The following is a 15,596-nucleotide window of genomic DNA, read 5'->3' as shown; positions in this document are numbered from 1 at the left end:
GTAGTTAAGTGTTTACATATTCCAAATATAAGATGTTTTTCATATGTAGATATGTATAGAGGAGTGTGTGTGTGTGTGTGTGTTTCATCCCAAGAGATCTTTTGAGGGAGAGACGTTTTTAATTTCAATGAAGTCAATTTTATCTTTCTTTTTTTTGTTGTTTTTAAGAAGTTATTTGTCGATTTGAAGTTCAAGAAAGAATTTTTCCTGTGTTTTCTTTCAGATGATTTATTATTTCCAACTTATTTTGAGGGAAAAGAGCTGTTTATGTTTTTATAAAAATGGAACTATGTTATATAAAATTCCAAAAAGCCAAATGGTGCTACATAAATCATTTTTGCTTTGTTTTCTTAGGAGAAAATTCTCATTTTTTCTTCCACTTATGTATGTCCAAAGTTAAAGGCAATTATATTATTGATTACATCACTTAACTAAAAAAGCACTCAAGCTACTTTTCTTCCAGCTTTGGGCACATGGAAAACAAAGTCCTATGTGCCACATGACTCCACAAAGCAGGATGAATAAAACTGATCCTAGGGAGGTGAATAGGGTTCCATCACTAAACTCAACATGTGTTGTTTTTACCATTCTTTCAACTAATTGAAAGCATGCATTTGGAGGGTCAGCTGCTGCACAGTGTGGTCCTTCCATAGAAGAATGAAAAATTTAAAAATAACAAATGTCCCCAGACTTTTGAAAAAGCAACTACTTCCTTCTCTGGGAGGAAAACCCCTACTCGCAATCAAAAAATGTGGATTTATACATGTAAAAATGTGTATTTGTATAGAAACTTTGATAGTTTATTCAAATATGAAGTCAATCAATGTCTTTATGCTTCTTTATCACATCAAAGGGTTAATTGCAAAACCAGATTTTTGTTTCTATTCACTAAATTTATGTAACAAGATGAAATAGAATTTGGAGTTATTGGTAACTTTTTAACATCCCTTTCTTTTCAAATTATAAAAAATATTTGGAACTTACTGTTGCCATCTCAAATGTGACTATCATAATAATAGCCCAAACTGGGAGACATTTTTTAAAAACTCTGAAGTCATCTATGCTTGCCATTTATTCTTCTTGTTTGGAACAAAAGGCAAAGGATTCACAAATATTATGAACTAAGCACTTGTTTCAAATTAAGTATCAAACTTCAGCTTTCAAAATAATTTCTTGACAATTAAACCCCTATGGCAGAAGACCTGTGAAGGTTGCTTCCCCCCCCCTACCCCAGAAGTGAACAGAACAACTGCATCCTAAGGGCTTCTCTCTGTGTTGAATCTAAAAGGTGGAACAAAAGAAAAGCAGCCATTTCCATTCCAAACCATGGAGGTAACATGTACAAGACATCCACATTTCAGCAGAGAAAGGGACTTGGTTAAAGAAGCAGGATTACCAGCTCTAGAAGACAACATAGAGATGTCTACCACGTCCTGAGCTCAGAATTTTGTTTTGAGATAAATATAAAAGCACCTAAATGTCAGGGAAATGTTCTTCCTGTGTGCCAAGGATCCTCCCATAGTCCAGCAGACACACTTGGCCTCCCAGGCTGGCCCACTCGACCCAGAGCCAGACGGCCAAGGTGGGCTTCACTTGCCACCTTTGTTTTTTTCTATTATTTCCATCTTGACATTTACGTATATGAGTCATCTCAAATGATTCTTTGTGTGTGTGTGTGTGTGTGTGTGTGTGTGTGTGTGGTATAACACATAAGTGAGGGGGAAATTCATTTTTTCCTGCACTATTTATTTGCTCCAGCACCGTTTACTGAGTAAAGCATCCTTTCCCATAAGTTCAGTGGTTCTTTTGTTGTGACATGATCATATTTGTGTCTTTCTGGGCTCTATGTTGTTTTGTTGCCCTTTTTTTTCCGTATGTTGTGTACCTCAGTTTCCTAATTCCCTTGACTGTGTAGTAGACCTTCACATCTGATGGTGTAAATCCTCCATGTTTATTTTTCATGAATTTTTACCTTGACTGTTCTAGGTCCTTTGTCTTCCTGTACCAATTTAGAATTGGGTCATCAATTACCTCACAAAATGCCTGATGAGATTTTAAATGGGATTTTTAGTGTCTAATTCCCATGCTTAATATATCTTTCCATTTATTTGGGACTCTACTGTCTCTCAGCAATAATACACAGTTCTTAGTTTAAAAAGCTTGCACGATTTTGTTGAATTTATTAAAAGGTAATTGAATTTTTTCCTTAATGGGATTATAGAAGTACCTAATTAATTTTCAAATTAGTTGTTTATAGAATATACAAATAAAGTTGGTTTTTTAATGTTGACCTTGTATTAAACAATCTTAATAAATTCATTTATTGACCATTATAATTTGTTTGTACATTCTTTAGGATTTTTAAATGTCTATACCACCTTCCCTACATATAGAGTTTTCTTTTTGTTTTCCACTTGTTAGAGCCTTTATCTCTTTTTCTTGCCTCATGGGTTAAGACTTTCAGTACTGTATTGATGAATATTAGTGTTGACCATTGACAATCTTGTTTTGCTTGTGACCTCAGGGGGCAAATTTTTCAACATTTCATCAGTAAATATAATGTTGGCTGAAGGATGTTTCCATCTCATTTTAGTTTGCTGAGATTTTTTTTTTCTTTTTAAGATTATGTAATGGTGTTGAATTTTCTGGTGTGTGTGTGTGTGTGTGTGTGTGTGTGTGTATCTATTAAAATAATTTATGATTTTCTTCCTGAATTTTAACAATACAAAACATACTGATTTTCAAATAATTGCATTTCTGGGACAAATACCATTTGTAAGATATGTTATCCTTTATATCACTGATTTAGTTAGATAATATATTTTAGGAAATTTTTATCTAAAACCAGAGCCAGTAATTTTTCTTTCTTGCAACATGTTGGTCAGATTTTGGTATTTAGGTATGCTCACCTTATCAAACAAGTTAGGAGAGTTCCCAAACCCTCTACTTGTGAAGGAGTTTGTTCAAGAATAGTATTCCTTCTACCTTAAATATTTGAAAGGATTCACAAGCCATCTGGTCTTAAATCTTTCATTCTGAGAAGGGTTGTAATTATACATTAATATTCTTCAATAATCATAAAAATATCCAGGTTTATTAATGAGTTTATCTACTTGTAATTCTCTTTAGAGGACAATTGGTTTGTTGATTCTCTCTACTGATGTCTACTTTCTATTTTTTATTACTGCATTTATCTTTATAATTTCCTTCCTTATACTTTTTTAGCCTAATTTCCTATTCTTTCTGTAATATCTTGAGTTGGAAACTTAACCTGTTGATTTCTTTCTTTTCTAACACATGCACCTAAAGCCGTAAATTCCCCTCTAAGCATTGCCTTACCTTTATCCCACACATTTTGATTTCTTAATTTTTATTTTAACTCAGTTCAAAATATTTCCAAACATCTCTTATAATTCCTTATTTGAAGATTTTTAAGTTACCTTTCTATAGCTAATTTCTAGTTTAATTATGTGATTATACTTATTTTTGAGAATATGATCAATTTAGGTAAATATTTTATGTGTGCTAGAAATAGATTGAATTCTGCAATTGTTGCAGAACAAATGTATGTTCTGTATTTTTTCTATATTTGTCTATCAGGTCAATTTAGCTAGTATAGTTACTCAAACATTTTATATTCTGAGTGTTTTTGTTTGTTTATCTGTTAGTAAGAGAGATTTGTTAAAATTTCCAATGCTGGGAGTAGATTAAAATGCTCTCAATTTTGTTTTATAAATTTTGAAACTGTGTTTCAAAAAATCAGAAATATTATCTCTTTCCATTAAAGAAATAATTTACCATTTAATTTATTCAATATCCTTCTTTTCCCTCTCATATTTATTTCTTTCAATATACTTGAAGATATAAGTTTCATCTGTTATTAATATAGCTAGCTATATAACATTTCCTTTGTTAATATTTGCATGGCATATTTTTTCTTTCTTTCCCCTTTTAACTTTTCTGCTTTTTTAAAATATTTAATGTGTGTCTTTCATTATCAAATCTAACAATCTTTGCTTTTCATCATAGTATTAAGATCATTTACATTTTTTTGCAATTACTGATAGAGTTGTATTAAATTTCATGATGTTGTCATTTGTTTTCCATTCTTTCCATCTGCCCTTTTCTTCATTTCACATTGGATCATAGAATATCCTTGGTTTCTACATTGACATATGCATTTTGTTTTTAATGGCTCTACTATAGCCTATTTGATGTTTCAAACTTACTAAACCATTGCTATCATTTCATTCCTCCAATAGGTTTGGTGTTACAGAAAATATTGCACTGAAATATTATATTTATCACTTTTTTCCTTTATGTACTTTTTTTATTAGAGTATATTTCCAAGTGAGGAATTATTGATTCAAGGGGTAGAAATGACTTTAAGTTTTGATACAACTTGTAACCTTGCTTTCCCTAAAGAATTATTCAATTCACATGGTTAGTAGCAGTTTATAGCTATAGAGATTTTGTTGTAGTTTTGCTAGCATTGTGAATCCATTTTTTCATTAAAGAATTACATAGCAGAGAACCAAAGGGATACCAGAGTTATGATCACCAGTGCCATTGCTGTGTTAAACAAATGAAAAAGAGATTTGTTTATGGATGAACTCATTTTAGCTACGAGATGTACTAAAATTCTAAATTGTTCTGCTTCTGTTTTGTACACAGATGGGCCTTGGCAATAACCTTATATAAATAACTCAAAGAATATTCATTTATCACATAATATGTGAGCTGACATATATATTTTATTTGGGTCTAATGAAACTATAATTCTCAAATAAAATCAAGGTTTATAGATGCAAATGGAATACAACAAGAGAAGGAGGAGCTCCAATATAAAATATTCTTAAAAGCAGGATGAACAAATGTTTCTAAATTAGATTTACACCTTTTCTTGAAAAATTCTCAAAATAGAGTGACTGCACCCTAACACCACTAGGCTTCCTAAATACTTTTCTTCAGGCGAATGATATTGCTGATTATCAGTGGAAAGAAACTCTCATAATTTTAATTATTTTACAGAACATTTAAGCACACATTACTTCATCTGAACACAAATACCCTGTAAGGCATGTGTTTCTGATTGTTTTGTAGCAGATTAAGTTGGGATTCCTTAGAGGTGAAATGAGCTACTTGAGGTCATATAGTTGATGTTGAGCAGAGCAGTGACTCAGATTTATATCACCTGTTTCTTAAGCCTGTGACATTTCCACTATGCTTAGGGATTATTTTAACAACTGTTACTATAATCCTTCATGCACCGCAGATGTATTCGAAGGTAATGAAATGACCACACTGAAGATGAAAACTTTTCCAAACAGTTAAGCCTAGAGATTTGTTATACAATAACATGATCTAAGCTGGCATAAAATTCAGTAGTTTCCATCATCAAAAATACTATAGAAACTCAATAAAAATCTATTTTTGTAACATTACAACTCTGTGATCTGGAAATGGGAGTTCAAAAATCATAAAGGAAACAAACAAAAAAAACATGACAGTAGAACCTAAAATAGTAGTCTAGTGAAGGTGTCATTCATAATTACCATCCTTGGAGTCTTCAAAATACACTAGTTATTGAAATTTATAAAACAATGCAATGAAACTTCTTTGTAGAAGTTATAAACTAGAAGTTGGTTTTAAACAACCAAATCTATTTTCCTCAAATGGTATCTCGAGCTTATTCAATTTATGATTAAATAATAAATATTATATTTCAGCATGTTACTCTCAGGGTAAATAAATATAAGCTGTCTTTGGAAAGTCTTTCATGTCCATGGATAATTGCTTGATTTATAACAGACTGATTCAGAGAACAGAATATTCATACTTTCTGTCATTCTCAATCATGTTATTGTGAACTAAATCTGAATATGGATAAACTTAGATATACATGAGGATCACATCTATCATAATTTTATCATCTTCCTTCAATAAACTCATGTTAACACTTTTGAAAATACCTGTTTTCGTTAGTGTTTCTGTCACTGTGACAAAAATACCTAATAAGAACAAGTTAAGGAGAAAAGTTTATTTGGGTTAATGGTTTCAGAGGTTCAGTCCACAGTCAGCCAACTCCATTGCTCCGGGTCTAAGTGAGGCAAAACATCTTGGCAGAAGGATATGGCAGAGGAAGGCAGATCAGGACATTGCAACCAGATACAGAGAGAACTCTCTTCACAAGGGACAAATTATATTTACCGTATAGACATACCTCCAGTGATGTACCAACTCCACTCACACCCTACCTGCCTACAGTTACCACCCTGTCAATCCATATCATTGGATTAATCAATTGATTAGGTTATACCTCTCATAATTGAATTATTTTACCACTGAACAAACTCGCATTTCTCAACATGGGTTTTGGGGGGCACCTCATATCTTAACCATTCCATTTTGCTTTTGGTCCCCAAAAGCTCATGACCATCTCACAGTGCAAAATTCATTGACACCATTTCTGAGAGTCTCCATAGTCTTAAAAGTTCCATCATTTCCCAAAAGTCCAAATCCAAAATCTCATCTAAAGCTCAAGGCACACTCTTAGCTTTGAGAGTAAAGATTGAAACCAAATAACAGCTAGGGTCAGCGGTGTAAGACAAAAATCCAGCAAACTGGGAGGCTGATACAGGTGGATTGCAAGTTTAAGGCCAGCCGCAGCAACTTAGCGAGGCCCTAGGCAACTTAGTGAGACCCTGTCTTAAAATAAAAATATAAAAAGAGCTAGGGATGTAACTCAGTTGTAAAGAACCCCTGAGTCAAATCCCCAGTGCCCGCCCCCTTGAAAATAGCAAGTTACATATATCCAACATATAATGGCACAAAGGAGAAAGAACAGCATAGGAAGAAGGGATGGGACCAAAGCAAGACTGAAATCCAGTCAGGCAAACAAGTCCTGTAGTTACATGTCCAGCATGTGGGGCACATGGCATTGTGATGATCTCTCCAAAGGGCTGTTGTAGTTTCGCTCCTATAGCCTTGCTGGTTGCACACCACAGGGCTTCTCTCTTCGATTGTTTTTGCTCAATTCCTGCAACTTTCCTCGGCTGACCTCCTAAGATACAGATGTCTCTTAACCTTGGGGGTCTCCATTGCAACTTCAGCTTCCTTCACACAACTTCATGCATCACCCTCTCAGGTGAAGCCTGCAGTGATTCCAACTACTCCTGCTATACCTTGGTCTGATCTTCCAGGTCTTCCTTTGAAAGCTCAGTGAAAATCTCCATGACCTCCTAACTCTAGCATCCTGCATTCCTGCAGAACAAGTACCATGTGGTTGATGCCAAGGTTTACCGCTATTTAGAGCAATAACCAAGCCTCTATATACCATGGCTGCAGTAGCCTCTGAATGCCAGATTAGCTGAGCACAGTAGAAAAACTTCTTAGGGCCACCGTGCAAGCAGGGTGCCCCCATGGTCTCTTCTCAAAGGAATTTTTACTTCTGTATCTTTGAGCCTGAAATGTGTGTGGTTCTGCCAATTCCAGGGATGCCCACAGCCATCTTTCCTATTATCTCCATGCAAAGTATTTAGCCTCTCTTTGTGGCTATAATGTCTTTACTAGCCACAACTTCCTTAGCCCATTTTACTTGCACTTTTCTGGCCAAATCACAAGTTATTCAATTCTTTCCATTTTCCTTTCTGCTTCTGATTATCACAGTAAACTTGGTTAAAAGCCACCAGCAAAACCCATGCCAATGCCTCAAGTTGTGCTAACTTGGGATTTCCTCTGCCAGATTAATTAGTCCATCACCTCTAAATTGAGCCTCACAGAAAGACTTAGGAAATGTGCAAAAATGTAGAAAACTTCTTTGCCAGAGCATTACATGAATGACCTCTAGTCTAATTTCTAATTGAGTCTTCATCCTACGAAACCTCATGGACCCAGTCTTTACTGTCAACAGTCCTATCAGCATTCTGGTCTTCTCATCTCCCACCAGAACATTAAATTCTACTTACAACATTCTAAAGATTTTCTTACCTGCATTTCTAAAATTTTCAAAATTCTTCCCACGACCTCCAAAGTTCCAAAAGCCTCTGAGCTACATGTTCAGGTTGCATCAATTTTTTGTTTTAGTTAGCTTTTTTTTTTTTAATCACTGAAACTAAAAGACCTGACAAGAAAAACTTAAAGAAGAAAGTTTATTTTGGCTGAGTTTCAAAGGTTTAGTCCATGGTTGGCTGACTTCATTGCTCTAGGCCTGAGGTGAGGCAGAACATCTTGGCAGAAAGGTGTGACAGATCAGTATATGGCAACCAGGAAACTGAGAGAGCTCTTCTCACAAGGAGCAAAATATATTTATCCTAAAGATACACCCCTGTGATCTACCTCCTCCAGCCACACCCTCCTTGCCTACTGTTACTGTCCACTTAATCCATATTGATGGACTAATTTCCTGATTATGTCACACCTCTCACAATCTAATCATCTCACCACTGAACATTCTTGCATTATCTCAACCATGAACTTTTGGGGGACATTTCATATCTAAATCATAGCAGTACCTTATACCTACAGAAAACATATATGGTTCAAAACATGAGGTATCTTACTTAAATCTAAGGTGACTTTTATGAATCCTTAAAGCAAATAAGTCTACTCCTGCTGAGATTTTCATTTTATATGCCAGCAAAGTAAAAGGATTCCTGTTTTTATCGTATCAGTTGACAGTCAAATTTCTTTCCCAACAACATTCCTGCCTCTATCATTTGTGTCTTTTGAAACAAACAAAAAATGTATTTTTGTAAAAATTGAAAAATAGAGCTGATCTTTTATTTACTCTGCAGGAAGTGTTTGGTTACCACACCCAGCATCTTCGGAGAGCCCTGTGCCTTATCACATCTGTGCTGACTGGTGGTGTCCTTCAGCTACTCTTTTATTGGAGGCCAGAGTGGAGGGTGTGGGCCAACTGTACCCCATGCCCTTTGCAAGAAGCAGACACCATTTTGCTGAGGACAACAGTATGTGACCTTCTGTTATCTAGTTGAAATGCCATGATCATCATAGAAAGACAAACACTGCATGTTCTCACCATGGGCGGGAGCTAAAAGTTGATCTAATAAAAGTAAAGAATAAAATAGTGGTTACCAGAGCCTGAGAATAGTTTGGGGATGGAGGGATGGAGAGGAAAGCTAATGGATACAGGGGAGCCATTGAGTAGAAGGAATAACTTCTAAAGTTCAATAGCACTGTAGTCAGCATAGTTGAAAACAATTAATTGACTATGAAAGTAACTAGCAGAAAGAATTTTTACTGTTCCCAACATGAAGAAATGATAACTGTCTGTGGTGATGGGTGGGCCAATTACCATAATCTGATCATTACAGACTATATACATGAATTGAAAAGCCTCACTGTACCCCCAAGATAAAGTACAACTATTATGTGTCCATTAAAAATTTATTTAAAACAAGAAAAGAAAAGTCATGATCATGTCTTTTGTGTGGCATCTGTGATCTAACAAATGACAAACCTGAGTCCCCAAGGCAGATCTTCCTCTATTCAAAGAATTTCCCTAGATGAAAAAAAGTGGGGGCAAAATAGATCTCCAATCTGTGTGCTGTCTTTTTTTGAGCCCAGTAATAAAGGACACCTCCTTCATTTCAACCTGGGTAAATGTATAGCACATCAGGCTAATGGGCAGTGCTCCTAGTGATTATATGATCAGTGACTGTGAGGGTTACAGCTCAGAGCCCATAACCTGGGAATGGTCATTCACTATTTCAAAAATAAGTATTTTGGAAGATATTAGACCTTTTAAACATCTAGATGTCATTTAAAAATAGCTAAAACCCATTTTTTTAAAACATAAAGTCTTCCTGCAAAGTATTTTTTTCCTCTTTTTTTCTCACTGGTTCTCAAACATTTGTGCAAATACCAATTCTCTGGAGGGCTCATTACAACACAGATGGCTGACCCCTTCACCAGTTTCTGGCTCAGGAGGTCTGGGGTAGGGCTGAGAATCTGCCTTTCTAGTAAGTTCTAAGATAATACTGAGGCTCTTGTTTGAGAACAAGTTTTGCCCCAAACTTTGGTGAACACTGGTCTAGCCCATATATGGCAGGTATTTGGTTAATTGAGCACCTTCTTGGATTACACTTGAGAGTTTCATAGGTTGGATTAACTGTTCTAGGATGAATTTCAAAGATATATGAGGAAGAAGGTACTCTGCTTCCACTTATCTACCCTGAAGTTTCCCATAAGAAAGAACCCAGAAGACCCCCTGGTGGCTGACCACCACTCTGTCATAAACCAAGCAGTAATGAAGCCGGATTTAAAAGTAAGTGATTTTAAGAATGCAAGGTGATGGCAGGTTTGCAAAGAATAAAGTAAGCGCTTATCAATAAGCATTCTGGGAATGACTCTGGGAATGACAGCTGTCTATCAGACCTGAGATGACAGTTATTTATCAAAGAAAGTGAGACACACATGGGGATCTGTATTGAACAGCACCCCTTCTGTGGGCCTTGTCCTGTGAGTGATACCTGTTCCAACACATTTGTAATTGCAGCTGCGATGCATTCAAGTGCAGAAAATCAGGTATGTTTGGGATTACTTGGAGAAACGGTTCCAGAAAGTTGGGTAAGTACAACTTTTCTCACCACTACATCAGAATGTGGGGGAAGAACATTGCCTCGTCCAGGGCTGTGAGCTGATTGTGGTTCCTGTCATCACATCCTAGGTTGCTGGAAGACAGCAACTCCTGCTACGACATCCATCATACGTTTGGATTGGGTCTGACCAGTGAAGAGCAGGAAATCAGGTAGGATGTACAGTCCTTCCTGAGAGTATACTCTGCTGGTAGAAAAGTGAAGTACCAAATGGGTCACCATTAGTACACTGTTGGCACAAAATCTTCATCAACCTGATATAGTCCTGATTCATTTGCTGGAGGGAGAGAGAGATTCTAAATTATTGTCAGATGTAAAATTATTTTCTAAAAAGACGAACAGCAATGCAATCGAATAAAATTTGATCTTTCCTCTCAGCTTTATAGAATGGTCTCTTTGTGTTCCCTTTTTTAATTCTCTCCTCAAAAAATCTTAAGTTATTTCATAAACATCATCTTCTCAATCCTCCAAAGCTTCTGAGGACCAGAAAGGCACTATTAAGAATGCATTTTACTGTGAACAAACAGCTCTGTGATGGCATGTTTGCTGAGAAAGAACAAAATAAGTATTTATTGATGTAAGTTCTGAATATTATACTGAAACTGACAACTGTGTCAGGTTGTCAGGAGAGGGTTTTGTCTGGTTGGTTGTACTGTTCATTGTGGTATCTCCAGCACCTAGAACAGCTTCTTATTCATGATAGGAGCTTAATAGCTTTCTGTAGAATAAATGAATGCATTCATTGATTTGTTAACTGCTTGCTTCTAATATGCCAGGCACTTTGCAAGGAACCAGCAATCTGAAAGGAAAGACTTAGGCATTGTCCCAGAGATATTCACTGACTAGAGATAGAGAGACAAAAAGTGTGGCACAATCATGGGACTGGTACTGTAGCTGCACATAGATTAGGAGGTGCTCACGCAGCCTGCTGACTCACAGTGGAGTTCCTGCTTCCTTCAACTGTACTGAAATGACCAATTCTAGTGAGACTGAAGGAAACCATTGCAAGGTGTCCCCACAAAGTTACTAGTCTCCTTGACTTCTGAATCGTTTTATGGGCTTTACCTGCCTAACCTTTCCAATCAGCCAGAAACCCCAATTCTCAAGCTAAGAAGAAATCTGGTACCTAAAATATTGGTTTTAGGTTCTACCTCCATAATTCTGATGATTCTGTAGGAGAAAGAGGTACTGATAAGAGAAGGAACTCTGCATTTTTAGTAAGCAAATTCCATAATTCTCACATAAACTGAGGGGAGAATTACTGATTTGTTGTTTTTAAGTCTTCCCCCTGAAAGAACACGTTGAAAAATGAACCAGGCATCTAGACCAGGACAACACTGCAATATGCCTTAGAAATGGTATCATTATATAAGATTTCAGATGTAATGCTTAATACACTGACACACAAAAAATTTTCAAAGTTGTTAAAAACCTACTGGTTTAATAGCACAAGCACAGATGTTTAAAGGATTGATCTAGGGCATTTAAGAAATCTCACTGATAGATGTAGATATTTTCTGCCTAGGAAGTCATTTCCACCGGAAAGATTTCCCATCAGTGTAGCTACCTCCCATTTGTCCTTATTTATCAAGTGCCATGCTTTAATAAACATCATACATAATTAAATTTAAATCTGGTCCACACAATAAAGAACTTGACAATCTAATAAGCAAGACAGAGTATAGTTTCCCAAATATGAAAAATAGAGGAGATAATCATATAAGCATAGGCTTATTTTATTTTATGGGCATGTCTGAATGGAGGGTAAAAAAAGAGTATTTCTTAGGGGAAGACTAAGGTTTTCTTTTTTTAAATTTAAATATGATTGATGGATCTGTTAAGTGATAGCTTACCAATTTTCTAAATGGATTTGAGCTTGCATTTAAAAATAAGAACATTGGGCTGGCAATGTAGCTCAGTGGTAGAGTGCTTGTCCAGAATGTGCAAGGTCCTAGGGTTTGATCTCCGGTACCCCATTCACTTCCCCCCACCACATATACAAACAAAAGTGCAATGTGGGAAATGAAGGTAGGGGCACACAAGAATCTCAGATGATGACGATAAAAAGCTATAGAGTCTAAATACAAGGTTCTTTATAGGCTTCCAAGCAGTCAAAGAGGAAAAATGCAGATACATGCTTTTCAGTTTTCAAGTAGCATATTGGGACACCAGAAAAGTTATTTTTTCCCTGGAGAGAAATTGCCAGAAGGCATTAGGAAGAGAGCAAGTAAGTTGTCCCAGGGGACTCCATGTTTCAGTCTGCGGTCAACATGAACTGAATGCAACCTTCCCTCCTAGTACTGACCTAGACAGATTCACAGACACCTGAAGTGATTCTTTTACTTCACAAGATTGGGGTCCTACAAAAACAACAAACCTACCTGATCCCCATCTAGGCAGGTAGACTACCAGGATAGTTTTAAAATTGAGGATCTTTTTAATTTCTTTTTCTCCCAGTCTATCTTGCTGCATCCTTGAAAATAAAAATAGACATGGCAAACTCCCTTATCTGGGGTTAACTCCAGACCAGTCAACTTGTTGGTGACTTGCTTTCTGAATTAAAATAATAATAATAATAAAGCTTGGTTGGGCAGACTTGCCAGTTTCTATGGTGGGAATATTCCAGCCATGGCTGAGTTAAGGCACCAATGTGACATCACAGAATAAGAAATGTGAAGAGACCCTCAATCAACTCAGTGATTCTTCAGGGCCAGAGTCAATTCCCAACATTTGCTGTACCACTGGGTGGGGCTGGGGGGCATGCTTGTCACTGCCAGAGGGAAAGAATCCAAGGCATAGGCAGCAAAACAAGGATGTGTTTGCTATCAAGGTGTAGCTCTAAATGGCAGAAGATGTATCATGAGAAGACAGAACTTTAGAAAAGAGAGAGAAAAGAAAGAAAAAGGTGGAGGGAATGAGGGAGGGAGAGGTTGCAACTACCATGAGACTACTCCCTTACTCCTCAGGTATTGAGGGGAGCTAAACTCAGAAAAGAAATCATGCCTATGTGCCATGACCTTTTATGCCTTTTGAAAGTTATACTTCTAGAAAGCATCCCAATCATAGATATTCAACCATCAGATCAGCTCCTCAGGAAGGAAAAAGAAAAAGTTGGCTGGAAGAGGGGGCAGGCTGAAGTCAATAGCTTAGTCACAACTCTTAACATTCAATCAGAAGTTAATGTATCACTCTAAAATATTATTATGTATTGTTTCTTTAAAATATGATGCATAAGGCATTGAATAAAAATTAAATGAACTGAAATCAGTATCCTCTAATTAATAAATTTAAATTCTCAGTCCCATGGGTTTGGGTCCTTTGGAAATGTGAAATCACTTAATGTTTATTTTGGAGCAAAATCCTGTGGAGGGATCAGTAAGTCTAAGTCCTGAATCACCCTGGCAAGATTCTGTCCTGGGCTTCTTTGTATCCCCATTTCAACTCCCCATGCCCTTCTGGTCCTTTCCCTTACAGACTTTCTTGCTGGGAATGCTCAGAGTACTTCCCCAAGGAAAGCTGACTGGAAGCATCTCACTTAGCTCACACAGAGGGCATGGAATCATGGAAGAGCCCAGTATTTCCTGAGGTTATCTGGAAATGCCTAATTTAGGAAATGAAAGAAATGGATAATTCACAGATGAACATTAATGTGAAAAACTAAAGAAACTTTTGTGTCACTTATAAAATGGAGCTTTTATTAGTTTTTCATGAGGGTGCATAATCATTTCAAAGAATTTCTAAATTGAGCTCCCCCAACACATACTGAGAAAGAATTTTTAAAAATATACCACTCTTGGGGCTGGGAGTGTGACTCAGTGGTAGAGCACTTGCCTAGCATGTGTGAGGCACTGGGTTCGATTCTCAGCACCACATATAAATAAATGAATAAAATAAAGGATCATCAACATCTAAAAAAATATTTAAAACAAAAACAATATACCAATCTTGTTATTAATTTTTTTAAGTGGTAGTGCTCTGTGACCAACCCATTTGTTATACTATACAACTCTACCTAAATCCCAGAAGTTGGGTGCCATGTGCTGCATCTGTGAAGGTCTGAGGTCTCCCTTCCTTTAAGAAGTGGTTTTAAGGGGGTGAAGGATTGGCTAGCAGAACCACCAGGGAGTTTTTTCAGACTCCAGATGTTTTCTCCCTAAATACCCAAGTTCCTGGCAGTAGGCCATGCCAGAGTGTCTTGACCTGACATGGACCGTTTGGAAAGCTGCAGGTATCCCTGCCTGCCAGAGACTGTTGGAGGTTTTGCAGAGTGAAAGCCATGAGCAAAACAGGAAGGTGGTCGTGTGAAGAAGCTCACTAGTCCTTCTAACTCACTCCTGTCTTCTCCAGTACTCCATTCTAGTCTCCATTCTAATCTGTATCACCTGGGGCCTTCCATGCACCAGGGAACCACACAATGTATTTCCAACAATTCTTTGGTGAATAAACGGATAAATGAATGAATAAAGGAAAACTAGGCACCATGAAACACCTCCACAGAATGTAGTCCCAGTTATTCACATTGGGTGTTTCAGAATTAAACAATCCAGCAGATTTACTAATATCTGAGAGTCAGAAGAAAACTCAGTGGTCTTTAAAGTAGTGCCCCTAGTTAGCATAAAAATTCCCTTCACAAGGCCCTGATGTGAAATTCAGCTTCTTCACCTCCACAGCAACTATTCCCTTGATGGATCGCTAGGAATGCCAGGCAAGCCTATTTAATTGTATTTGGCTTATGTTGTTCAGTGAAGACACTTGGAACAATCCCAGGGCCTCATTTCCCAGCCAGCTCATCAGATTTTTAGTCGGGAATATAATCTTGGACCTTCCTTAATGTGACCCACCTTCAGGTCTCCTATTTCTCCTGGTTGTTCAATCATTGGTCAGCATCTCCAAAACCTTCGTTGGCTTGCACAGAGATTGAGTTGGGCACATGTTCCCTAAACGCACTATATTTTTTTTGGCAAGAGACAGCAGAAA

The 15,596-nt window shown here is 36.9% G+C and overlaps 1 protein-coding gene across 1 annotated transcript in view; it reads left to right on the top strand.

The window, feature by feature from the left end:
• Atp13a5 (ATPase 13A5) overlaps positions 1-15,596 on the top strand; it is a 108,247-nt gene that overhangs the window by 12,489 nt on the left and 80,162 nt on the right. Inside the window, exons 2-5 of the mRNA XM_047564223.1 lie at positions 8,796-8,969; positions 10,142-10,288; positions 10,520-10,590; positions 10,691-10,771. Of these exons, the coding sequence (XP_047420179.1) occupies positions 8,796-8,969; positions 10,142-10,288; positions 10,520-10,590; positions 10,691-10,771 (473 nt within the window). The remainder of the gene's footprint in view (positions 1-8,795; positions 8,970-10,141; positions 10,289-10,519; positions 10,591-10,690; positions 10,772-15,596) is intronic.

Source organism: Sciurus carolinensis, chromosome 9 (assembly GCF_902686445.1).
Source record: "Sciurus carolinensis chromosome 9, mSciCar1.2, whole genome shotgun sequence".
Taxonomy (NCBI): Eukaryota; Metazoa; Chordata; class Mammalia; order Rodentia; family Sciuridae; genus Sciurus; species Sciurus carolinensis.
Note: the sequence above shows the minus strand (reverse complement) of the source record. Positions and strands in the feature narration are given on the sequence as shown.